Below are 25,373 nucleotides of genomic sequence, written 5' to 3'. Positions count from 1 at the left end.
CCCCTGTGGTTCCCCCTCTAGTCCCTTTGTGACCTCCACATGTTCTCCTCGTCCTTCTGTGCCTTTGTCCCCTTTCGGTTCCTTTGTGTCTCCTGTGTGTCCTTCCCATCCTTTTGTGCCCATGCCCCCTGTTTGTCCCTGTGTGCCCCCTGGTGTGGTCTCTCCATTGTCCCCTTTAGTGTCCCCGGGTCCCATGTTTCCGTCATTGGTGTCTTTGTGTTTGTCTGCGTTCCCCGTGGTTTGTGGCTTATTGTTTGAGTTGTCCACCTTGTGCCAGTTCTGTGTGTCCATACTGTTCCCTGTGCCCCGTTGAGGATGTTCTTTTTTTCTGTCTCTCCAGGTCCCGTGTTCCCGGTCTCGTCGCGTCCGTCGCCTCCCCTGAGGCGCGCCCGGAGTGCGCGTCTTTGGGGGGGGGTTCTGTCATGCCCCGATCGTCCGCTCCTCTTGTGTGCCACGCCCCCTCGTTAACCGCATGTGGATTCCCCGTGTTTACCAGCTGTTCCTGATCGTTGTCAATTAGTCCATTGTATTTAGTCCGCATTTCCGTTTGTTTCCCCAGTCTGGTCATTGTAATGTTACCCCGTGTTTTACCTGTCCTTATCGTTGCTGTTCCAATTAAAACCCCGAGTTCACCCCGACTACCGGCTTCCTGAGCTTCTGTTCTCTGTGCGCCGTGAGGCGTAACACATCTCTTTTAAAACTATAGGTAAGATGCTATCAGGGCCATGCGATTTATTTATTTTGAGTTTAGCTAGGCTTAGTACCACATCAGCCTCAGTTATACATATGTTGGTCATAGACGACGCTGTATTCGTACTAAATGGTGGTAAGTTACTCATGTTCTCTACTGTGAACACCCGTGAAAAATAATCATTAAACTCATTTTCAATTATAAGGCCCTTACTATCCTGTAAATTAGTGATTTCAGCTTTTAGAGCTCTTTGGAGTTAAAATATTGGAAGAAACTTTTATTGTCATCCTTAGCCTCCAATGCAATTTTTCTTTCTACATCCCTCTTGGACAGTCTAATGTTATTTTTTAGCTCTACCTGTAGACTTAGATACTCCTGCTTAATTTAGAAATCATTAGTTATTTTCCAGTTGTGGAGCAGAGCCCTTTTCCTCCTTACTTTATTCTTAATTTCCTTAGTAAACCACCTTGGTTGTCGTTTCCTAGATTTAGTTTTGCTGGAAACAGGTATGAACTCCTCTTGCACTTGCAACAATGTGCTTTTAAAAAATTCCCATGCCTCTTCAACCGTTTTGCTATTTAACTCCATCCAGTTTACAGTTTCTAGTTTCAGTCTCATACCATTAAATTTAGCCTTCCTAACATTGTATATTTTTTATTTCGGCTTTGCTCTTCAGACACTAAAATTAACCTCAAATTTAACCATGTTATCACTACCGTCCAATGGTTCTAAAACCTTTAATTTTCCAATCCTATCCTGGTTGTTAGAGAAAACAAGATCAAGAAGAGCTTCTCCCCTGGTAGGGGTATTAACAAACTGAGTAAAAAAACAATCCTGTACTAATTCCAGCATCTCAAGTTCATTTACAGAAGAGCCAGAGACTGTGCCCCACTGTATCCCAGGTAAATTAAAATCACCCATAACCACCACATAATTTTTATTACCCATAATCCTGATATCGTCATATAACATTCTACTTTCCTCTACAGCTACATTAGGTGCTCTTTCAAGGTTTTCTGTATCCCTTAACCAATGGGCCAGTCATTGGCCAAATCTGAGTATGCTTATCAAAGCAACTGTGCTTTGGTTATAATCTGAACATCTAATAACACAGAAATACGTAATACTTTACTTTGCCATAGTTTGCATAAGGCCTATGACTACTTTGAGACGCATGAGGGAGTGTGGCTACAGTCCATGAAAGACTGACAATACTGGGATATCAGGTGGAGGAAGCTGTTGTGTCACTGCTGAGTCAAGAATTACCAAAAAAGGACATGGAAAAAGGAAGTATGACTCTGAATGTATATAAGAGATAAGTACTGTTTTGACAAGCCATTCTAGATGTCCGTGTTCATTGTTCACAAGGTAAGGCCTCAGCATTTAACTTGTTTTTCATGTCTAACCAAACAAGATACAGTACATTCAGACATCGTGCTAGTAAATATTACATTATTAAATTTTTTAAAATCCATTTTCCATAGCATTATCTGATCAGAAGACACAATTGTATCCTTTCCCATTGTATTAGTCCCATGTGGATTATAGACCTCCTGCTGTAGATGGTAAATTGGTACTTCTATTAAGACTTAACAGTGAAGGGAAAAAGGGCTTCTTTATAGCGGTTAGTTATAACAAGGGTAAATGTTCAATAAAAATATCTAAATATCTAATTTAAATAGTAGTCAATAGACTTATGAAAATACTGCTGTAACTAAAAACATCAAAATCCTTTTCACTGAAAGAAAACCAGTGACTAAACAAATATGATATTGTTAAAAACAGATGTGGACTGTTCAGGTCCAGAAAGTACAAATCCAGACCAAGTTTTGTTCCAACCAACCAGGTGAGTATTCTGTGAATGTGACTTTATGCTTGACTGTTTGGTTGAAATAAAATCTTGGTCTGCACCTGTACTTGGTTCTGAACCTGAACTTTCCACCCCTTCTTAAAAAAGAAATATAGACAATCTCAGCAGCAGCTCAGATTCACCAAATCAAAATCATTGTCATCCTGGCCATTAGGCCAACAGGATAGAACTAAGAAACTGGGTGAAGTGGGATGACTGCTCTGATCAGCTGTACAAATGAACTAACAAAGAATTATCAAGTTACTCAGGGGAACAATGAGAAATGTTGACTTTTAAGGGCAGGATTGTTAATTACTACTGTCAGAATGAAGGTAAAGAGGAAAGGCTTTTAAAGTACATTAAATTTTAAAGGGGACACACAGTAACATCAAGAGAAGATTTAAACTCAACATTGTTTTATTTAAACCTTTATCTAAGATGTAAACAATGCGGAGTCTCCATTCATAGCAGCTCAACAAAATAGTTGGTTACAAGAGTAGCAAAAAAACCATAAAGAAAAGCAAAAGGAAACAGCATGTACTATAATAAATTGTACTGTTTTAAAGATTCCTAATTGCTTTTTCCCAGGGAAACCAGACAAGCCATTTCATACAGTATGGAGCAATTTGACTTTGAAGAATATTCCAATGACTATGAAAATTACACCTATAATTACACCTCTGAAAACACAACATTGGATCATGTTGTTTTTCATCACCACAGATCCTGCAGGAATGACCTTTCCTGCATAATTGTCACTATAGTCAATACCATCATCTGTTTACTGGGGATTTTTGGGAATGGTGTTGTCATCTGGATTGCTGGGCTCAAAATGGTCAAGTCTGTCAACACAACCTGGTATCTCAGCCTGGCGATCTCCGATTTCCTGTTCTGCCTTTTCCTCCCTATAAATGCTGCATATATAGTCACCCGACACTGGATCTTTGGACTCTACATGTGCAAGATCACCTCCTTTGTAATGTTCCTCAACATGTTCAGCAGCATCTTCCTCCTGGTCTTCATCAGTATTGACCGTTGTGTCTCCGTGGTGTTCCCAGTCTGGTCACAAAACCAACGCACAGTGAGAAAGGCATTTATCATGGTTACCTTGGCCTGGATTGTTTCCATTGCTCTGAGCTCTCCTTCAGCAGTTTTCCGAAAAACTAAAGTCAAGGGAGGAAGAACCGAGTGCTACAATGATTATGAGCTGTCCTTCAGCCACTCCGCTGTTGTCTTCAGTAGGTTTGTGTGTGGGTTTCTGTTGCCTTTTCTAATCATTATCTCTTGCTATTCTGTCATCATTTGTAAACTTAGAAGCAGCAGAATGACCAAGTCTTCCAAACCATTCAAGGTCATGTCTGCACTGATAGCAGCATTCTTCATTTGCTGGTTGCCCTTCCATACATTTGTTCTGCTGGAGCTAAACCATAATCACTATAACATTGAGTTTTTAAAAGCTGGGTTAACATTGGGCACCAGTTTTGCCAGTGCTAATAGTTTTTTGAACCCTATTCTGTATGTTTTCATGGGTAAAGACTTCAAGCATAAGTTCAAGAGCTCTTTGTTGTCAAAAATAGAGAACGCAATGGGTGAGGAAGTTCGTACGACCAGCCGTTACTTTTCCAGGTCCAGTTCAATGGATGGCAGAGCCTCCGCCCACCTCTGAGGCAAGAGGCTGAGGACTATTTACAGGGGGCAGTCATGCTCCATGCTGATGCATTGACGCCTCTCAAGATGTGGTTTCACTGCATCAAAGGCACATGCAGACAGACTCAGTCCATCTGAATTGAAAATGCATTTTCACACTCAAGGCAGAAAAGGCCATGGAATTAAATGACTTGTTTAGTACAATAGGGAACATAGACCTAAGACAAGAAGGAAAAAAGTTTTTAACTTTCACCATGCATTCAATTCCTTACCCTAAATCACTATATCAATTTGTGTTTTTCATGCAAAAGGTCTGCATTTCCTGCAAGTCACTGTTTGACAGCATATGGGGGGAAAAAAAATTATAACGCACTTTGTTTTGTTATTGTCACTTTCTGTTTACAGTTCACATTTATATTGAGACACAAAGTTATTGCATATTTCATCTAGAGTCACAGAATGGTACAAAAAGCTAAATATTTGACTGGCAGTATACTATAACCAGGTTGGTTGTTTTTACTGTTCTTTAATTGTAATATGTAGGATTACACAGCATTTAAAAATATTACTACAATACACTTACAGACAGCTGCCTTTAAAGTATTAATCCCAGAAAATCACCAAAAAGGTTGTTTCTCTATATTATAAATACCATAAATGCAGTTAAGTTTCTTGTTAAATTTACTATTAAATATGTAAGATCTGTATAATCACAAATAAATAGTGCTTCAGTAGTGTACAAGTTATATGTTGCATTAACATGACTCTGTTTGTCTAGTAACCCTGAATCTTAAAACTAACTAAAAAAGTAACCCAAGCTTGGTTTTCACTTTCAAGAATGTTCCTCATAAAACTCATGCGAACCGGAAATGCAATGTGTTAAATGTTGGAGAAAAAACACTTTGTGCATGTACTGTGACTGACAGCCAGTATCAAGTCGCTGAAAAGTGCTCTTTGGTAAGTTTGCACCAATGCATTTTATAATGATGATGATAATAATAATAATATTAATTAATAATGATATGAATTGCTCCAAGTCACTATCTTATGCTATGATAATATAATACTTTTCTGAAGGGTTATGCCTGTTTTAAGACAAATATACTTTTTTCTGTGTTCATTTTACAAGGAGACGTCTCAAATTAAGACTATATATTTAATTTCACAATGTGTGCTATGCAGTATGTGGCAAAACACTCAAATACTTTTTATTACTGTTACATTGTCTGTGTTTTTAGATAAATCTTTTCATCCTTCAGTTGACATTATATGTTTCATTAAACTGCTTTAAAATATTGCAGTTCACAATGTGAAGCTTCATTTAAAAAAAGAAGGTTCTTTGTTTAACCTTTTTTAAGACTTTTGTCTTACAAATGTGCAAATGGTGATATTTAATTAATGTGATGATATATGTAAGATTGATGAAATCATTTATTGTTTACCCCTTTTCAGAAAGAATGTCAGCAGAAAATAATTATTCATATGACTATGATTATAATGATACTGCTTCCATAGGACCGAAGACAGGTGGCCAGGATGATTCCTGGATTTGGGACCGTGTGGTCCTGGTAGTAGTCAATTTTGTCATTTTTGTTGTTGGGGTTTGGGGGAATAGCGTAGTTATTTGGATAATAGGTCTCAAGATGAAGAAAACCGTCAACTTGACATGGTATCTCAGCCTGGCGATCTCCGACTTCCTGTTCTGCCTTTTCCTCCCTATAAATGCTGCATATATATTCACCGAAAACTGGATCTTTGGACTCTCCATGTGCAAGTTCATCTCCTTTGTAATGTTCCTCAACATGTTCAGCAGCATCTTCCTGCTGGTCATCATCAGTATTGACCGCTTTGTCTCTGTGGTGTTCCCAGTCTGGGCACAGAACAAACGCACAGTGGAGAAGGCATCCATCGTCATCATCCTGGCCTGGACTGTCTCCATTGCTCTAAGTTTTCCTTCAACAGTTTTCCGGAACATCAGCCTGGAAGGGAACAAAACAAAGTGCCACAATAATTATAAGCCACCCTATAGCCACTTGGCTGTTGTCCTCAGTCGATTTGTGTGTGGGTTTGTTGTTCCTTTTTTAATCATTATCTCTTGCTATTCTGTCATCATCTGTAGAATAAGCAGCAACCGAGTAACTAAGTCCTCCAAACCATTCAAGGTCATGACTGCTCTGATAGGTGCTTTCTTCATTTGCTGGCTGCCCTATCATATTGTTGTACTGATGGAATTAACCCCTAAATATAAGGAGTCACTTGGTACCTACACAAAGGTGTTTGTTACTCTTGCTAGTATAAATAGCATCCTAAATCCATTCTTGTATGCATTTATGGGTGAAGACTTTAAAAACAAATTCTGGCGCTCTCTGCTACGCAAAATTGAAAATGCACTTGGGGAGGAAACACATACCACAAACAGATGGGTCTCTGGTTCTAGTACAGTAGAAGTTTCCAATGCACGAGTGTCAACACACATGTAAAAAATAAATGTTTGCAAAAATTTTACTATGCTAAATAAAATGGCCTTGTAATGAGGAAATGTTTTTCTTAAGCCAGTTGTGACTAGACTATCTGCCGTGATATTCATTTTAAGATACTTCTCCAAAGGCTAAAAATTTAAGTAAATGGATACAAATTCAGATAATGCAGATTTATGCAACCTCTATGTGAAATTCAGTACTAAATGTTCATTATAATGAATCCAAACATTTAAAGAATATCCTGAAAGATTCTGCTGGGATGGGGAGATGGGAATCGTACTGTATCTGCCCATTGAGGGAAGGTAGATGCCCCCCATCCCCACCTCCAACCCATCATGCTCAGTCTCTGAAATCTAGGAGCCGAGAGAGTTGTTATAAGATGACACCAGACCAAAAAGATTCAGCCTTTAAGTTTACTTAATATCCTAGGGGGTCTTAATATGTCTTTCATGAAATTACACTTATAAATAATGCATATAACAATATCTGCTTCAATGAAATCTGCAACATTTATTTTACATTCTTCATTTACTGTGTGTACTTTCTGTAAATGGATAATAAGCTTTGAGGCAGTGTTTGCCTTTTAACTTGATCATTTTAAAGAGCATAATACATGTTAATTTTCTGTAATAATCATTTTTAAACTGAACAATTTGTAAGTAACCTTTGTAACTCATTTATGTAGTTAAGACCTAAAAATAAAAACTACATTTAAAATGTGTGGTGTGTGAGGAAACATGCACAAACATGGTGAGATCATGCCAATTTCATGCACACACAGTGACAGGGGGAGAGAATTAAACACACAGCCTTGGATGTGTGAGGCCAGAGTACTACCTACCGTGCCTTATACAGTAAGCCTATAAATGTGCTTGTTAATGTTGACGACACTCAGTTCATGCCTGTCTATCATACTGCTTAAAATCACCCTGCAGAGATGACTGGATAGCGGACTGTTAGTCAGAGAACAAGGAGTTGATGTTTTGTTACAGACTGGGCGGGGGAGCTTTCCCCCTTCGTACAGGAAAATAGGGTCCCCCAAATGCCACTTTGTAATTGAAACTCTCCCCTTCCCCAAACAGTTCCCAAAAGTTGAAAGCATAGAATTGTCCAAAATGTCTGAAGCATTAAGAGTTCCCGTCAATGGAACTAAGGGGCCAAGCTCAACCCCTGGAAAAACTACCCCATAGCATTATCCCTCCTCCACCAGACTGTGCAGCTGGCACTCAAGCAGGTAACGTCCTCTTGGCTTCCGGCAAACCCAAACTCATTCATCAGGCTGACAGACAGAGGAGTGTGATTTGTCACTCCACAGAACGTTTCCACTGCTACAGAGTCCAGTGGCGGCCTGCTTTCCACCACTCCATCTGATGTGAGGCTTGCACGTAGCTCCTCCACCATAGAAGCCCATTCCTTGAAGCTCCTAATGCATGGTTTTTGTACTGGGTTAATGCCAGAGGAAGTTTGGAACTCTGCAGTTATTGAGTGAACAGAGCGTTGGCAATTTTTACACACTGTATGTGCCTCAGAGCCCCAGCGGCCATGTTCTGTTACTTGACATGGTCTCTGTTGGTTTATGTTGTTCTTAAATACTTTCATTTTGCATTCATACCACTTACAGATGACTGTGGAATATCTAGCAGGGAAGGTGCAATGTCTGTTTTAATATTGCTGTCCCACTCTCTTGATATCTTCAGCAGAAACTGTCAAGGTTTATTTAAATATCAGATAATCTGATTTCTTCTATAAAAACCTGACATGCAGAATTGGACAATGAAACTGAAGTACCTGGTTTTAAACCACAATAATTTATTAGGAAGGTATAGGGCCTCGTTTTGTGGCCAATACAGCATCAATTCATATTAGAGGGATTTTGAGCAATTCCTCTTGCAGAACAGCTGCCAGGACTCTATGTGATGCTGGTGGAGGAAAACATGTCCTGACTCACTCCTCCACAACACCTCAAAGTGGCTCAATAATATTCAGATCTGGTTACTGTGTAGGCCATGGGAGATGTTCAACTTCACTTTCATGTTCATCAAACCACTCTGTCACCAGGCTTGCTGTGTACATTGGTGCATTATCATCCTGATACACGGCACTACCTTCAGGGTACAATGTTTAAACCACTGGGTGGAGATGGTCCTCAGGAATGGTTCATTAGTCCTTGGCAGTGACATGCCCAACTAGAACAAGTAGTGGGCCTAGGGAATGACATGATATTGCTGCACAAATCATCACTGATCCACCCCATGCTGCATTCTGGGTACTCAACAGTCCAGGTGGTAAGCCTCTTTGGGGATTCTCCATACTTTAACTCTCCCAGATGAGGGAAAGACAGTGAAGGTGTACTCATCAGAGAACAACACATGGTTCAAATTGTCCCCAGCCAAAGCTTGATTGAAACCACCGTTTGGCACTGGCATAAGTGACCAAAAGTTTTGCTATAGCAGCCTGACCATGAAAATTGACCCTGTGTAGCTACTAATGAAAAGTTTTGATGGAAACAGGAAAGTTGAGGTGCACATTTAATTATGCTGTGAGGTAAGCAGCTGTAGTTTTATGTTTTTCAGATACAACCCAGATTAGTACCCAGACATCCATTTCAGACAACTTCCCCGTGCATCCACAGTTACTCCTCTTGGATGTGGTCCATCCTTCGTGGTGGTATGCTGACATTATCTTGGATACTGTGGCTCTCGATACACCTCAAAGACTTGCTGTCCTGGTCACAGATGCAACAGCGAAAGGCGCACTAACAATTTGTTCCCTTTTGAACTCTGATATGTCTCCCATTATATTGTGCAGATATTTTATGTACAGCTGGCTCTGGTAATTCAACCTTCACAATCTACTTTTACTGATGGAATGTGCAATCTGTGAAGGAAGGAAGGACTCCTATAATCATGTGAAAAAGAAAGTACACCCTCTTTCAGTTCTGTGGGTTTGAAGTATCAGAACATAACTAAAAAGAATCATTTAACAAAAATGAAGCCAAAATTGAAAAGCCATGTTGAAAAACACTCCATCCATGTCATGTTCTTTTTAGAGAGAAGAAGCTTTCTCCTGGCAACCCTTCCAAACAAACCATACTTGTTCATTTTTTTCTAATTGTACTGTCATGAACTTTAACATTTAACATACTAACTAAGGCCTGTAGAGTCTGAGATGTAGCCGTTTGGTTTTTTTCAGTTGCTCTGAGTATTGGATGGTCTGACCTTGGGGAGAATTTGCAGGGACATCCATTCCTGGGAAGATTGACAACTGTCTCAAATGAATGTTTTACACTTGTAAATAATCTTACTCACTGTAGAATGATGGACTTAAAATTGTTTGGAAATGGCCTTATAACTGTTCCCAGATTGACGGGCAGCAATAATTGTTTCTCTAACATCATTGCTGATGTCTTTCCTCCTTGGCATTGTGTTACCACACACCTGAATGCTTCAAACCTAAAAAATGCCAAACCTTCTGCTGTTATAGAGCTGGTCACACTTGCTGATGATCAATTAATCAAGTGCATTTGATTAGCAGCACCTGGCTACTACTTACCCTCTTAATTCCTATGGATGTACTTATTTTTTCATGAACTGCTTCTACATTTTGGATTAGTTTTGTTAAATAAATAATGATACACTGTAATATGTCATGTGCTGTTCATCTGAGGTTGTATTTACATACACTATATTGCCAAAAGTATTGGGACACCCCTCCAAATCATTGAATTCAGGTGTTCCTATTGTTTCCATAGCCACAGGTGCATAACATCAAGCACCTACACATGCAGACTGCTTCTACAAACATTTGTGAAACAATGGGTCACTCTCAGAAGCAATTGGGAACAATAGCTATTCAATCCCAAAGGTGTAGGCCATGTAAAATTACAGAGCAGGGACAATGCATATGGAGGCGCACAGTGTGCAAAAGTCACCAACTGTCTATCAATAGCTATCAACCTCCAAACTTTGTGTGGCCTTCAGATTAGGTCAAGAACAGTGTGTGGAGAACTTCATGGAATGGGTTTCCATAGCCAAGCAGCTGCATCCAAGCCTTACATCACCAAGTGCAATGCAAAGCGCGGGATGCGGTGGTGTAAAGCACGCCGCCACTGGACTCCAGAGCAGTGGTAATGTGTTCTCTGAAGTGACAAATCATCCTTCTCTGTCTGGCAATTGGATGGATGAGTCTGGGTTTGGCAGCTGCCAGGAGAACGGTACTTGCCTGACTGCTTTGTGCCAAGTGTAAAGTTTGATGGAGGGGGGATTATGGTGTGGGGTTGTTTTTTAGGGAATGAGTTTTGCCCCTTAGTTCCAGTGAAAGGAACTCTTAATGTTGCAGCATTTGAAGCCATTTTGGACAATTTCATGCTCCCAACTTTGTGAGAACAGTTTGGGGATGGCCCCTTCCTGTTCCAACATGACTGTGTACCAGTGCACAAAGCAAGGTCTAAAAGGATATTGATGAGTGAGTCTGGTGTGGGGGAACCTGACTGGCCTGCACAGAGTTGTCACAGTTCTTTTGGCAATATAGTGTAATTTTAAGACCTGCTAACGACTAGATGTTTTTTTTTAATTATGTCCTCATACAGTATGTAAAACCACAGAAATGAAAGAAGGCGTGCTTCTGTTATCTTTATCAGAATACTGTTATCTTTAGCTCAGCATTTAACACCAACATCCCCATTTTGCTGATAGGGAAGTTGAAGCTGCAGGATTTCAACTGAATGTCAGGGGAGTGAGGAGGTAGGAAAATTGTGCTCAGGTATGGTAGAAGGCAACTGAGCCTTTAGTCAGTATACCCTAGGTGCTAAGTACACCCACTCTTGTCTGGCCACGTCCTGTGTTTTTGCATGTTTTAATTTAGAAAATCCGGAGGGAGAACTATGTGCTGCAGTCATAATGGGCTGTTGCTGTCAGTCAGATAGTCAGTAGATTTGCAATGTCTCCTAATTATTATCTCCTGTTATTCTGTCATCGTTTGGAGTATAAGAAGCAACCAAATTATCAAGTTCCAAGGTCCATCCAAGGTCATGTCTGCACTGATAGGAGCTTTCTTCATTTTCTAACTGTCCTACCATATTGTAGTGCTGATAAACCCCAAATGTCAGGACTGACAAATGTTTTTATGCACACAAAGGTTTTGCCACTCTTGCTGTTGCAAACAGCTTCCTAAATCCTTAAATATATGCATTTATGGACAAGGACTTCAAACATAAAAGCTGGAGATCTCTCCTGTCTAAAACTGAAAGTGCAATTTGGTGAGAAACCATCCAGCAGTTCTGCAGACATTATGGCACTAACTTGCATTAAATAAGCAGATTAGCCTTTTGATATCATAACGTTCTAATGTAAGATACAGTATATACAAACAATAATAATATTGTTTTACAATGAATATTAGGAGTGTCTCACAATGTGGGAACGGCCTGAGGCAAAGGCAAGGGGCTTTATTAAAGCACAACACAATGAGAGAGGCAAAAGGAAATGGACCACAAGGGGTCAAAACTAGGCAGGGAGAGCTAGGAGGATACAGAGGGAGCAGGGCAAATGGAGGGGCACAGGAGGGCAGTAACATAATGCTGACCGAACTGGGGAGCTCAGGATGAGGAGGCACTATATACACCACAGATGAGGGAGCAGAGAGGCACATGGGATCATCCACACGAGGGCTGAAACAAGAGGCAGGGTTAAACAAGGAGCAGGTGAGGCTCGTTAGAGCCACACAACAGAGAACACAGGGGGAAAAGGCATGTGGGGCATGACATCTCCATCTCCAGATCTGTGGGGTTTAAATCCCACCCCTTAGCTGCATGTGTGGAATTAGCATGATCTTCCTGTGTCTTATTGCATAATTCAGGTACTCCTTTTTCCAGAATTATACAGTTTTTAAGGTGAATTGGTGTCTAGAAATTTCCCCTTATGGATGTGTGTATGTGTGTGTGTGTGTCTGCGTTCTGTGATCAACCTGCATCCCATATAAAGCACCTCCTGCATGGTGCCCTATGGTCTCTGGTATAGGCTTCAGGATCACTGCAACCCTGTACTAGTTAAATGGTTGTAAGGTGTGTGGATGGAGATTGGAAGATGAAAACATTACAGATTCTCACAATTGTTTACACACTAACATTGGAACTTGAAACACAATCCTCTATTTCCTATTACGTATTTCAGCATGGTGCTGGAAGATGTATGATCGCCATCCCCTCACACGCATGCCTCTTCTCCAAGCAAAGGAGGATGCATGTGGAGTTTGTGGAAGTAAAAATCATATATTCACTTTCCTTTCTCTAAATTCTGCTCTTGACCAGGCATGAAGTAAATTTACCTGACGCGACTTGAACAACATAAAATTCCTTTTATTAAAATATCATGCATCCAGCAAAAAAACAGAGCATACCCATTCTAAAGAAATGAACCCCAGAACAAAGAAAATGCTCATGTTTTACATTTCTCCAAATCCCCTAAAAGGCATTCTTCTACCACATTGGTCAATCCAGGGGCTCTGGTCCACGCACAGAGTGTGTGATGACCTTGTACCAAGGTTATAATAGTTTTGGATTTTTCATTATAGTTTAGTTTTATTTAGTTTTGACCTTTTTCCCTCTAATTTAGTTAGTTTTAATTAGTTTTTAGAGCAGGTTTGCTAGTTTTAGTTAGTTTAAATTTTTTCTAAATGCTTAGTTTTAGTTTAGTTTTTATTAGTTTTAGTATTAGTTTTCATTTTTTCATACTTTGGGTTATTTGTCAGGTGCAGGATTCAAAAAGATCAGTAAGTATTGTGTAATAAAACTCAACAAAGGAAACCATTTCAAAAAGTGTATTCAGTTACTTTTGAACAACCAACCATCCACAACAACCAACACTCTACAAGATAGCAGCTTATGTGCAAAATGTGTGTGATACTGCTTCTGATATTGGATACAGGTAGTGTGCCTGGTCCAAATCAAAATAGCCAATAGACTAAAGACACACATGAACATAAGAATATAAACCCATTCACGAGGCACACGTCACATTTCTTGACAGCCAGGAGTCTCAGGGAGCTCAATCTGAGAAAAACATTAACAAACTCAAGAACCATTGCACAACAGGATTGTCTCAGCATGGAAACCCAGACTTCCCTCTCTCCGGCCACTTCCTCCAGCTCCACTGGGGAAATCCCGAGGCGTTCCCAGCCAAACCGAGACATACTGTATAGTCTCTCCATCGTGTCCTGGGTCTTCCCCGGGGGCTTGATGCTGATGTGCTTTGCTTTTCTATGTTAACCATACGTCCAATATTGTAAACAAAAAGGTCTTGTGGTGTTCCTGCGTATTTACTAACCAGCAGCTGTTTGGTCGTCGGTGAAAGCAATTCATTATGGTTGTCCCCTCCTTCCCGGTGCTACCTGGCCGGGATGTTGCTTCTCTTTCGGGGGAGCTAATCAGAGAGGCTACTTGGTCAAGGTACTCGCGATTAGCCGTCTTATGCGAGCTTCTCAAGTGGACTTTCAGATTTTGTCACCTGTTTCTACAATGCACCTGCTCTTAACTGTCTCGCTGTCATAGTCAAAGAAATTCCAGATAGGACTCTGCCGCCTTCTCCCAACTTTTGTCGTCGCCATTTTTCCAGGTAACGCGGTGAGCAAAAGCCGACTGTAAACAAGAAGTGATGGACAGAGAGGTGCCGTACGGTGCTGCCAGCTCACGTAAAACTGCTAGAGCGAAATAAATCGACTTATAAATAAATTGACAAAGACGAAAACGAAGGACATTTCATCTATAATTTCAGTACGTTTTAGTTAGTTTTGTCAACGCACAATACAGTTATAGTTAGTTATCGTTTTTTCTTTTAATTGTCGTTTTTATTTATTTCAGTTAACGAAAATGTTTTTTCAATTCTAGTTTTCGTTATTTCGTTCGTTTTCGTTGACGATAATAACCTTGCCTTGTGCACTTCCGCGTTTCCTTTAGGCCTATCACCAGTCACCACCAGTTTGTACCCTACTCTTGCTAAACCCTTATGTAGCCGGGTGGAGGGTTCTTTCCAGTTTCCCTGTTGGTAGTGTCTCTGGCGCTGATTTCTATACAGTGCATAGGTGCAGCTACTGTCCCTTTAAGAGCGCTCCAAGCCTTTGCACAGCGACGTGGGTTTCGGGGTTTATGGGAGATGGTATGGCTGCACAACGTGGTTCTGGCAGGTGCGTGTGGGTTATCTGGGCCATACCAGTTATTGTTTTTCTTTTGTAACTATGGGACGTAATTTTCATTTATATTGTAAAATACTGTTTATCTTTGACTGATGCATCTGTGAATTTTGAGTTTGTAACATCTTTATTTTGGGATGGTTTGGATTTCGGTTGCTTAGTTGTGCACATTCAGATGCTAGCACTAAACGCTTGTACATTTTATATATGTAAACTAGCAAAATGCTGTTCTTTTTAATCAGGGACTGAATTGATCAGCCTACAGCATGAGCTGTTAAGGGGTCCCTGGTGGAGATGTAAGTTTCTTTTCTTCGAAGTCTGTTTGAAACGTTTTGAATATGAATATGAATATTTTGTAATTTTGTGTGGTTCTGGCAGATTCCGACCACGGTCGTATTTATTCGGTAGTTTTATTTTTCCCATTCTGTTCGATTTGGTGTATGTAATCGGAAAGAGAAAGAATACATTTTAATTTCTGTGACGAAAAGGTTTTCTTTTAACCAGCTCTCGCTCTAAGTTTCTCGGAGGTGGAAACCGTTTTTTTGTGAGAAGTTTCCGAGTAAAGAACCCCAAACGCAGTAATTGTGTCCGGAGCGTTATTGTCAATCCCCGGTTACAATCTTGGTACCTGGGGTGGGGTCTCTTGTGCTAATTGGCTGAGAGCGGAGCGTTATAGGTTAGAGCTTAAATACGACCGTGGAGGAGAGCTTTGTCCGCAGGTTTGTTTCGCGGACATGCGCCGGTCGGAGGTGGCCATCGGCATTCGACTTGGTGAGAGCGAAGAGGATACCGCGAAGGACTGACGTCACCAGTGAGCTGCGCCCCAGAGAGTTGCAAGAGGACATCGGGGAATTGTGCATAGAGCCTAAGGCTGAACATCCTGTGTCTTAGCTGCAACAAAAGGGGACTTTAAATATTAGACTGGTTTTGTAGAATTTAAAAACAAAAATGTCACAAGAGTCTGATGACGCTTCCTTAGCCCAGGAGGGGGCTTCTGGTCATAGGGACCAAATGGATGAACTGCAATGGCAGGCGGGTGAGGCTGGTCGAAGTACTGGGGGCCCAATGCTAAATAGGGGTGTCTTGGGCAGCAACTGCGCTACACGGTCATACATATATCTACCCCGTGAGCGCCACATACCGCCTTTTACTGGGGAGTTTGATAAAGATGGGAGGTCGGTGGATGAGTTTATCGAGGAAGTGGAAAGAGTTTTGAGGGCCAGGGAGCAGAGCCCCGCAGAGCAGCTGGACTATGTCTTCTCCTTGTTAAGGGGCCACGCATTAGAGGAGGTACGGTTGTGCAGAGGGCATGAGGCGCGGCGCCCTAGTGATCTGTTCAGGTTTCTGCGGGAAGCGTTTGGGGAGAAACGTGGCGCGACTCAGCTTTTGCAGGCCTTCTACCTCCGAGGACAGGCAGAAGGTGAGAGCCTCCGTGATTTCTCTCATGCTCTGTCTCAACTGTTGAATTCCTTTATGAAAGTATCCCCTGGGGCATTAGCTGATGAGCGCGCTGTTCTTAGAGACCAGTTCGTGGAGGGTCTGAGGGACACTTCTCTTAAGAGAGAACTTCGCAAGTTTGTGAGGGACAATCCTCCCTGTACTCTCCTTGATGTACACAATGAAGGTATTTTGTGGACTATGGAAGATGGGAAGTCTTGTGGTTCTCGAGTTATCAAGAACAGGCATATACAATCTGAAGCGACTTGTGAAACACCATGTTACGCTGCCGGAGCACAGGACAAGTCTGCTACTCTAGAAGATGTACTTAGGGCCGTAGCACAGCAGGATAAACGGTTGACAGAGCAGGACAAAGCTATTTCCGAGTTGACCCAGGCTGTCAGAGGACTGACTGCACAGCCAACAGGCGAGACAGGTCAGAGTCCGCATAAGATGAAAATGCGTCCAAGATTTACAGATGATGGGCAACCAATATGTTTCAGGTGTAATGGGGCGGGACATATAGCCAGTAAGTGTCCACAGAAACGAGTGGATAGAAACATCGCTCCAACTCGGTCCCAGAAGGGGCAGGGAAACTGAAGCCCTCGGTCGCTGCGAGCCGGGCAATGCGAGGGGTTAAGGCAGGCTCATGTACGGACAACCCAAGTAGGGACAGGTTACTGGAGCGGGCTGTGGGGAAGTGCCCCATGATGGATTTAAAAATTGGGGGTGTTATGGCATCTTGTTTATTGGACACGGGTAGTCAGGTCAGTACAGTAACAGAGAGTTTTTTTAGGGAACATTTATCTGGCCAAAGCGGAGACATCCTTTCTACAACAGGCTGGCTTAAGCTCACGGCTGCCAATGGGTTAGACATACCATATCTGGGTTATCTAGAACTCGATGTAGAGACCATGGGTGTGACTCTACCCGAGTGTGGTTTCCTTGTTGTGAAGGATCTACAGAACAGCTCGTCGGTGCCTGGACTTATTGGCATGAACATCATTAATAGATGTAGACAAATGGTACAGTCAGAGTTTGACACTACACTAGGTGGGCAGCTTGATTCAGACTGGAGAGCCGCTTTTCAAAAGATGCAGAGTGCACGCTTAGAGAAGACGGCCGTTGCTCGAGTGGCAGGAAAGGGGTGTGTTCATGTCCCAGCATCGTCTGTTGCTACTGTCACAGCAAGAGGCCTGGAAACAGTGAGTGATGAAGGTTCCTTACTGCTGCTGGAACCTGCTAGTAGCCAGTTACCGGGTGGTCTAGTTGTATTGCCCACTTTAGTAACCTCCCACAGCCATGTATTTCCAGTACAGGTTGTAAACGTTTCCCAGGAGGACCTCTGGCTGCAGCCCAGGACCAGGTTAAGAATGCTGTTGGAGGTTGAGCAGGTGAGGGGGGATGAGTCCTGTGAGGTAAAGTTCCAGAGAATCGCTGCAGGCATAGAACAGGTGACTGTTGATATGAAGGCTAGTCAGGAGACTGAGAAATGCTCAGTGTTGGAGGGTGTTTGCATGGGGGGTACACCCGAGCAACAGGCTCAGTTGCATGCCCTTTTCAAGAAGTACTCTCATGTTTTTGCAACTGAAGATGAGGACTTAGGCTACACCGACAAAGTCCAACATGAGATACATCTCACAGATGAGGTTCCCGTCTCCCAGCGATACAGGCGGATCCCACCCACCCAGTACGGGGAGGTTCGGGACCATATAACAAGGCTGTTAAAGAAGGGCGTGATCCAAGAGAGTGTAAGCGCTTATGCTTCGCCTGTCGTACTTGTACGAAAAAAGGATGGTAGCCTTAGGCTATGTGTTGACTACAGAAGGCTAAATACCAAGACAAAGCGTGATGCATTTCCTCTACCAAGGATCGATGAGAGTTTTGATGTGTTGCGTGGGGCTCGGTTCTTTTCCACTATTGACTTGGCTAGCGGCTATCACCAGGTAGCTATGCATGAGAGGGATAGGCCTAAGACGGCATTTATTACACCATTTGGCCTATTCGAACATTTGAGGATGCCTTTTGGTGTCTGTAATGGACCAGCGACGTTCCAACGTCTAATGCAGGCCACCATGAGTGACCTCATTTTTCAGATCATGCTGGTCTATTTAGATGATATCTTAGTGTTTTCTGAATCCTTCGACGAACATCTTAAGCGCTTGGAGGTGGTTTTTGAGCGCCTTGCAGAGACGGGGCTAAAGGTAAAACTGCAGAAGTGTGATTTTCTTAAGCAGGAAGTATGCTTTTTAGGGCACCAAGTCTCTGCGAATGGTATTGGAACAGACCCAAGTAAGGTAGCAGCTGTTAGAGAGTGGAAAGTCCCCAGCAATGTTAGAGAGCTCAGGTCCTTTTTAGGATTCTGTAGCTACTATAGGAAATTTATTGAGAAATTTTCTAGCATAGCCGGTCCCCTGCATGACCTTGTTAACCACTGCCTGTATGAGGGAAGATCAGCTAAGAATAGTCACCGGTTTAGATTTATGTGGACCGAAGAATGCAATTCTGCCTTTGAACAGCTCAAGGAAAGACTCACTACAGCTCCAATATTAGGCTTTGCAGATTTCACTCATCCATTTATTCTAGAAACCGATGCCAGCCAACATGGGCTAGGTGCTGTGCTGTATCAACAGCAAGGGGATGTGAAACGAGTTATAGCTTATGCAAGCAGAAGGTTGCGTAATGCTGAGAAGAATGATTGTAATTATAATAGCATGAAGCTAGAACTGCTTGCATTGAAGTGGGCAATATCCGAAAAATTCAGAGGGTATTTACTGGGCTCGAAGTTTGTCGTCCTAACAGACAATAACCCCCTTTGCCATTTACAGACTGCTAAGTTAGGTGCAATAGAACAGAGGTGGGTTGCACAATTATCCATTTTTGATTTTGAGGTGAAATATCGATCTGGTCATAGTAACGTGGCTGCTGATGCCCTGTCTAGGCAGGAGTGTGCAGGGGAGCCAGGAGTGGACCCAGATGCAGAATTTGTTGATTGTGTGGCCATTTGTAACTGGGTGAGGAAGGGTACCATCTTGGATCCCGACTTAGTCACAGTGGGAGTAGAGTGTTGCAGTGTGAGGCAGATGCGCGCTGATGAGTTCCCAGAGCCTGTGGGGTTTCAGGGCAATACGCCCACCTTGCCGGGGTATACCAAAGAGCAGCTGTTGGAGTTTCAACAGAGTGATCCAACTCTAAAAGTGTTTAGGAGACTATGGGAACAACAGAGAAGACCCAATCACAGGGAAAGGGCAGCATTGCTAAAGCCCGTTTTAGGGCTTCTGAAGCATTGGGGGCACATACAGCAGAAGGAAAGACTGCTTTATCGTGTTATAGAGGACCCTCGAAATGGTGAGTGCTGGCAGTTGCTCTTACCTCTTTGCCTCAAGGAACAGGTCTTAGAGAGCGTCCATGATGCTATGGGACATCAGGGAGTGGAGCGTACGGTGAATTTGCTTAGGCAAAAGTGTTTTTGGGTGGGGATGTATGAGGATGTTGATGCATGGGTTAAAAAGTGTCAGCGGTGCATCCTTACTAAAATGCCCCAGCCCAGAATTCAGGCCCCTGTCAGGGCATTTTTGGCATCCAGACCACTTGAGGTGGTGGCAATGGATTTTACAGTTTTGGAGCCAGCTTCTGATGGCCGGGAGAATGTACTAATAATGACTGATGTGTTCACCAAGTTTACTCAGGCTTTCCCGACCCGGGATCAGAAGGCAGACACCACTGCCAAGGTCCTGCTCAAAGAGTGGTTCATGAAGTATGGTGTTCCAGAGAGACTGCACTCTGATCAGGGCCGAAACTTTGAAAGTGAAGTGATTGCAGAGCTGTGCAAATTATATGGGGTAAAAAAGACCCGTACTACGCCATATAGACCCCAGGGAAATGCACAGTGTGAAAGGTACAACCGGACACTCCATGACCTGTTGCGAACGCTTCCTTGTGAAAAGAAAAGACGTTGGCCAGAGTATTTACCAGAGTTAGTGTACGCATATAATGCTACACCACACTCCACAACAGGTTTTTCGCCGTACTATTTGCTTTTTGGCATGCATCCACACTTACCCGTAGATGCTATACTGGGACAAGAAAATACTCCGCATAAGAACGTGGATTGGCTGTCTGTACATCAGGAAAGGCTTAGAGAAGCACATGGACAGGCTCGAGAGTACTCCGAGCAGAAGGCAGCAGAGAGAATTTCTATCCAAAATGAGAGGGTGTTTTGTCCACCAGTGGACATAGGTCAATTTGTCTACCTGCGCCATCGACCTGTGGGTAGGAATAAGATTCAAGATTGCTGGAGTCCTATTGTGTATAGGGTGCTGGACATTCAGGGCATGACACACACTGTTGAGCCTCTAGAAGGGGGGCCCATTAAGCGAGTCCATAGGTCTGAGGTACGACCTTGTGCTGCCCCTGCCCCTAAGCCTAGAACGATCAGTAGACAACCATCCTCGGAGGTAGTCGGCGCAGGGGATCAAGAGCCCGTTCCGGTGGAACCAGAGCTTTTGATCATTGAGGAAGTGTCGTTGCCAAGGTCAGAGCCACCACCAAATGATGATGTAGGAGGCCGGGTGGGGCATGCATGTCCTGACCCAAGTGGTACTGATGTGGTGACATCAGAGGTGGTGTGTCCAGGGCAGGAACCCTTAGTTAGCCCACCAGTGCCTGCGTTGCGAAAGAGTCGGCGAGCCACTGCTGGTACACATACCAACCCGTTTCACCTGCCAACGACTGCTTGTAATACTGTCACTGTGAGTGCTGAGACGGTACCTCGGGTTCTGACACAATTGTGTGCGGTGTTGTTTGAGAAGGCGATGGGATCTGGTTAATGCAAGTAGTCACCGAGGACGTTGACATTCTGCAGGGGAGAATGTAGCCGGTTGGAGGGTTCTTTCCAGTTTCCCTGTTGGTAGTGTCTCTGGCGCTGATTTCTATACAGTGCATAGGTGCAGCTACTGTCCCTTTAAGAGCGCTCCAAGCCTTTGCACAGTGACGTGGGTTTCGGGGTTTATGGGAGATGGTATGGCTGCACAACGTGGTTCTGGCAGGTGCGTGTGGGTTATCTGGGCCATACCAGTTATTGTTTTTCTTTTGTAACTATGGGACGTAATTTTCATTTATATTGTAAAATACTGTTTATCTTTGACTGATGCATCTGTGAATTTTGAGTTTGTAACATCTTTATTTTGGGATGGTTTGGATTTCGGTTGCTTAGTTGTGCACATTCAGATGCTAGCACTAAACGCTTGTACATTTTATATATGTAAACTAGCAAAATGCTGTTCTTTTTAATCAGGGACTGAATTGATCAGCCTACAGCATGAGCTGTTAAGGGGTCCCTGGTGGAGATGTAAGTTTCTTTTCTTCGAAGTCTGTTTGAAACGTTTTGAATATGAATATGAATATTTTGTAATTTTGTGTGGTTCTGGCAGATTCCGACCACGGTCGTATTTCTTCGGTAGTTTTATTTTTCCCATTCTGTTCGATTTGGTGTATGTAATCGGAAAGAGAAAGAATACATTTTAATTTCTGTGACGAAAAGGTTTTCTTTTAACCAGCTCTCGCTCTAAGTTTCTCGGAGGTGGAAACCGTTTTTTTGTGAGAAGTTTCCGAGTAAAGAACCCCAAATGCAGTAATTGTGTCCGGAGCGTTATTGTCAATCCCCGGTTACACTTACATGTCTCCATATTAAAAAATACTATGTGATCAAGCAAATCATAATACCCATATCTCACCATACATTTGGTCCATTAATCTATTTCATTACAATACATTGATTAAACCATATGGTGTTTGAGATAGGTGAATATAGCAAACACATAAGAACATAAACCTGTTTGTCTCCTCTCGATATGTCTGACTGCTTTCCCATTACCTTCCGTTGCAACGTGTGGAGCCGACGTAGCATGTCCCGTTGTGGCAGCAGAGGAGGTTATGATTCTCTTCACAAACAGGCAGTTTCAGCTCCTTGTTTCAGGGTCAGCACGAGATTCCCACATACACCTTCTTCTAAGACACTGACAACAATTCCACTATGCACCTCCCCCAATCCTACTGGAATTTTTCTTCCATATTTGATGTGGGAGTTTTCGGTGGCTGAATCTGACACTCCAGAAGATTCTTTCCCCACTGTTTAGCCAAGGAGAACATCACTTGTGATGCAGTCCTGTGGTGAGACCAAAATAGGAGGTAAGTTTTTCTTTTCATTTGGACTTCTATTTGTTTGTTTGTTTTCAGGAAACACTTCGTCTTGCACAAGTGTCCCAAAATATTGCATTTTGTGGAAAAAAAAACGTGTTTTTGTTAATGTATTGAGTTTTTGTGTGCTTATTTATACATATATTTTATACATATAATGGGCAGCGTGTGGCTCGGTGTGCTAAGCCTTTGTGCCTGTAATCAGAAGGTCGCCCATTCACACCCAGCCTCAGCATGTCTGTGGGTCCTTGAGCAAGGCCCTTAATCCCCAACTCCCTGGGGGCCCCTATGGGTGGCTGCCCTTCACAGAGAACAACTCTACAAAAAGAGCAAGTTGAGGGAGGCATAAAGACAATTTCCTCATGGGGATCAATAAAGTATTTATTATTATTTGAATAGATATACATTACTGTAATAATCTTTTACAACTGACCACCAGAGTTCTCGAGATCCAGTCTTGGTCTTGAGACTGCTCAAGATAATCTCGTCCTCGTCTTGAGCCCATTTTGTCTTGATCTTGCCTTGGTCTTGGCCATAAATCTCGAAACATTACAAAACATATTATATGAATCGATATGCAAATATACTTCTTTCCCCTCACAAGCGGAAATTAATTTTCCTCCGCTGTCCTCTTGTAGCAGCATTACTTATAATGTACTACATCTCCAAGCTGCTGCGGCGGTGTAATGCTATTGGACAGCTTCAGAGGGCGCAGGAGCTGCTGGGAAGAGATATTGAGCAGGTGGAACGTTTAAAATTGAATGTGAAAGATGACGGGAAGGTTGCGATAGTCCGTCTGTTTGTTCATAGGTCTTCACACACTCAATTGGATAACAACTTGACCACCTTGGGTTACAGTTTCCATCTAGATGTATGTGCTGTCCTGTGCCTGCTTGTCCACTTGAGTTTGTCTTGAGTGGATATGTCTTGGTCTGGGGAACACTCCCAATGAGGACCGTAGTATTTTTTAAAAGCTAAACATAAAATTTGAAGCTAAATATTCTCCTGAATAAATAAAATCAGCAGTTGAAAATGTATGTGGGCCAAGTGCATTCTTAATTCAGTTTGAATGTATTATTAATAGTGTCTGTGTGTTTGTGTGTGTGTGTGTGCGTGTGTGTGTGTGTTTGTGTGTGTGAGAGAGAGAGAGAGAGGGAGAGAGAGCATTCAGTACTAGCATGATAGAGGACGTGTGACTTGGGAACCGCACTGAAAGCATTTCGAAATCACGTTGTGCGCATGTGACCGTGTAGCACTGAGTGCGCAGGCAGCATATCCTTAAGTAAGACAAAACAACGATCATTATCTGTAAAAAAAAATATTCTAAAACTATGACCTGCTATAGCGTTTGGAGTAAAGATAATTGTATTAAACAAAGTAAATGAAAGTGCAGGCTAGGCTACTCTGCCCATGTTAAAGATAGGGATTCTTTTGTAGGCTGGATTAGAGCCACTAACATTTCACATAACTTCATTAATAAAAAAATAATAATAATATACTGCTTATGAAGGGGATGGTATCAGTAATAGTGTCCATAGAAACATTTCAAATCCAAATTTGGATAACAAAACAAGTATAATGTGTTGATGTTAAGCATTGTGTCTCTTTCATTTTTATCTCTATATATACTGTATGGTTAAAAATAACCTTAAATTGCACATTTCATACCCATAATATTTTACTGCTCTGTAATGTTCTTATGATATGAACCTAAATTCATTCAGTAAGGCACATTCAAATAATAGCTCCACGTAACTTGCTCTAACCTAAACAATTAATTTATGTGTACTCTCATTTAATACTGTGTATCCCCCAGAAAACAAGCCTCCTGTATGTAATGTGTGATTGATGAGAAGCACATGGGGGTGGGTGGGGGGAGAGGAATTGGGACGATTCCAAGAGGCCATGAAAAATTTGAGACATTTCAAAGAGTGTGTACTAATGGGAGAGCAAACTTGTGCCATTTCCATATACTAAAGATGTTAACATACACTGATCGCACACATAAGTTTCTGTAACCCCAAAAACACAGCAGCAACCATGAAAAAAGCACAGCAACGGCTGTACTTTATCAGTCTGCTGAGAAAGGCCAGTCTCAAACGCCAGCCCCTCACCCAAGCCTATAGAGGCCTCATGGAGTGCAAACTCACCAGTAGCATCACTGTCTAGTTTGCAGACACCACCCAGACAAAGATAACAAAGATAATCTCTCCAATGAGTCATTAAAACAGCACTTCTGCAAATTGTAATAAAGTCTATCTATCTGTCTCTCTATAGATCATTCTTAAGGTGACAATTCTGTGTTACATTCAGTAGCTTCATTATTAGGTATGCCTGCTTTCTAACGCAATCAGCCTGCTCCTCCAAACTGAAAATTATGTGGCTGCAACTTAATATATACAGCATGCAGTCAGAATCAATAGGTTCAATTTACAGAGAGGCCAAGCATTACAACGGCTAAGATGCCTTATCTGAAAGAATTCAATTTGATGTTCTTGTTGCTGCCAGTGGATTCAGCATAACAGATACATTCACCCTACTGGGATTTTCACATAGTACAGTCTACACTATACAGAAAATGGCGTAATATACAAAATTAAAATAAAAATCAGGAGCCGTTCTGTTGCCAACAAAACTTGGTTAATGAGAGAAATTAGAATAATTAACAATGTTAATTTAGCGTGACAATGATCTGTCTCCTGTTACCCTTGCTGTCAGCACTGCCCTGAGTGTCTGTCTGCTATAGCAGCTCCCTTGTCTTGTTTTTTTTTTATGTATACTGTTTTTTTCAACTGTCTTTGCACTCTGTTTGACACCATATGCTTGTACCTGTGCACTTAAGTACTTCAGTGCTGTAAACAAAAGAATTCCCCTTAGGATCAAAAAG

At 42.2% G+C, this 25,373-nt stretch overlaps 2 protein-coding genes across 2 annotated transcripts; both read left to right on the top strand.

Moving 5' to 3' along the window:
• The first annotated feature begins 1,612 nt into the window (after nucleotides 1-1,612).
• LOC140587640 (chemerin-like receptor 1) lies at nucleotides 1,613-4,933 on the top strand. Its single transcript, XM_072709078.1, has 2 exons — nucleotides 1,613-2,059; nucleotides 3,129-4,933. The coding sequence occupies exon 2, from the start codon at nucleotides 3,157-3,159 to the stop codon at nucleotides 4,204-4,206; it is 1,050 nt and encodes a 349-aa protein (XP_072565179.1). The 5' UTR covers nucleotides 1,613-2,059; nucleotides 3,129-3,156; the 3' UTR covers nucleotides 4,207-4,933.
• Nucleotides 4,934-5,034: 101 nt separating this feature from the next.
• LOC140587639 (chemerin-like receptor 1) lies at nucleotides 5,035-7,386 on the top strand. Its single transcript, XM_072709077.1, has 2 exons — nucleotides 5,035-5,144; nucleotides 5,640-7,386. The coding sequence occupies exon 2, from the start codon at nucleotides 5,645-5,647 to the stop codon at nucleotides 6,665-6,667; it is 1,023 nt and encodes a 340-aa protein (XP_072565178.1). The 5' UTR covers nucleotides 5,035-5,144; nucleotides 5,640-5,644; the 3' UTR covers nucleotides 6,668-7,386.
• The last annotated feature ends 17,987 nt before the right edge of the window (nucleotides 7,387-25,373 follow it).

Source organism: Paramormyrops kingsleyae, chromosome 2 (genome assembly GCF_048594095.1).
Source record: "Paramormyrops kingsleyae isolate MSU_618 chromosome 2, PKINGS_0.4, whole genome shotgun sequence".
NCBI classification, from domain to species: Eukaryota; Metazoa; Chordata; class Actinopteri; order Osteoglossiformes; family Mormyridae; genus Paramormyrops; species Paramormyrops kingsleyae.
Note: the sequence above shows the minus strand (reverse complement) of the source record. Positions and strands in the feature narration are given on the sequence as shown.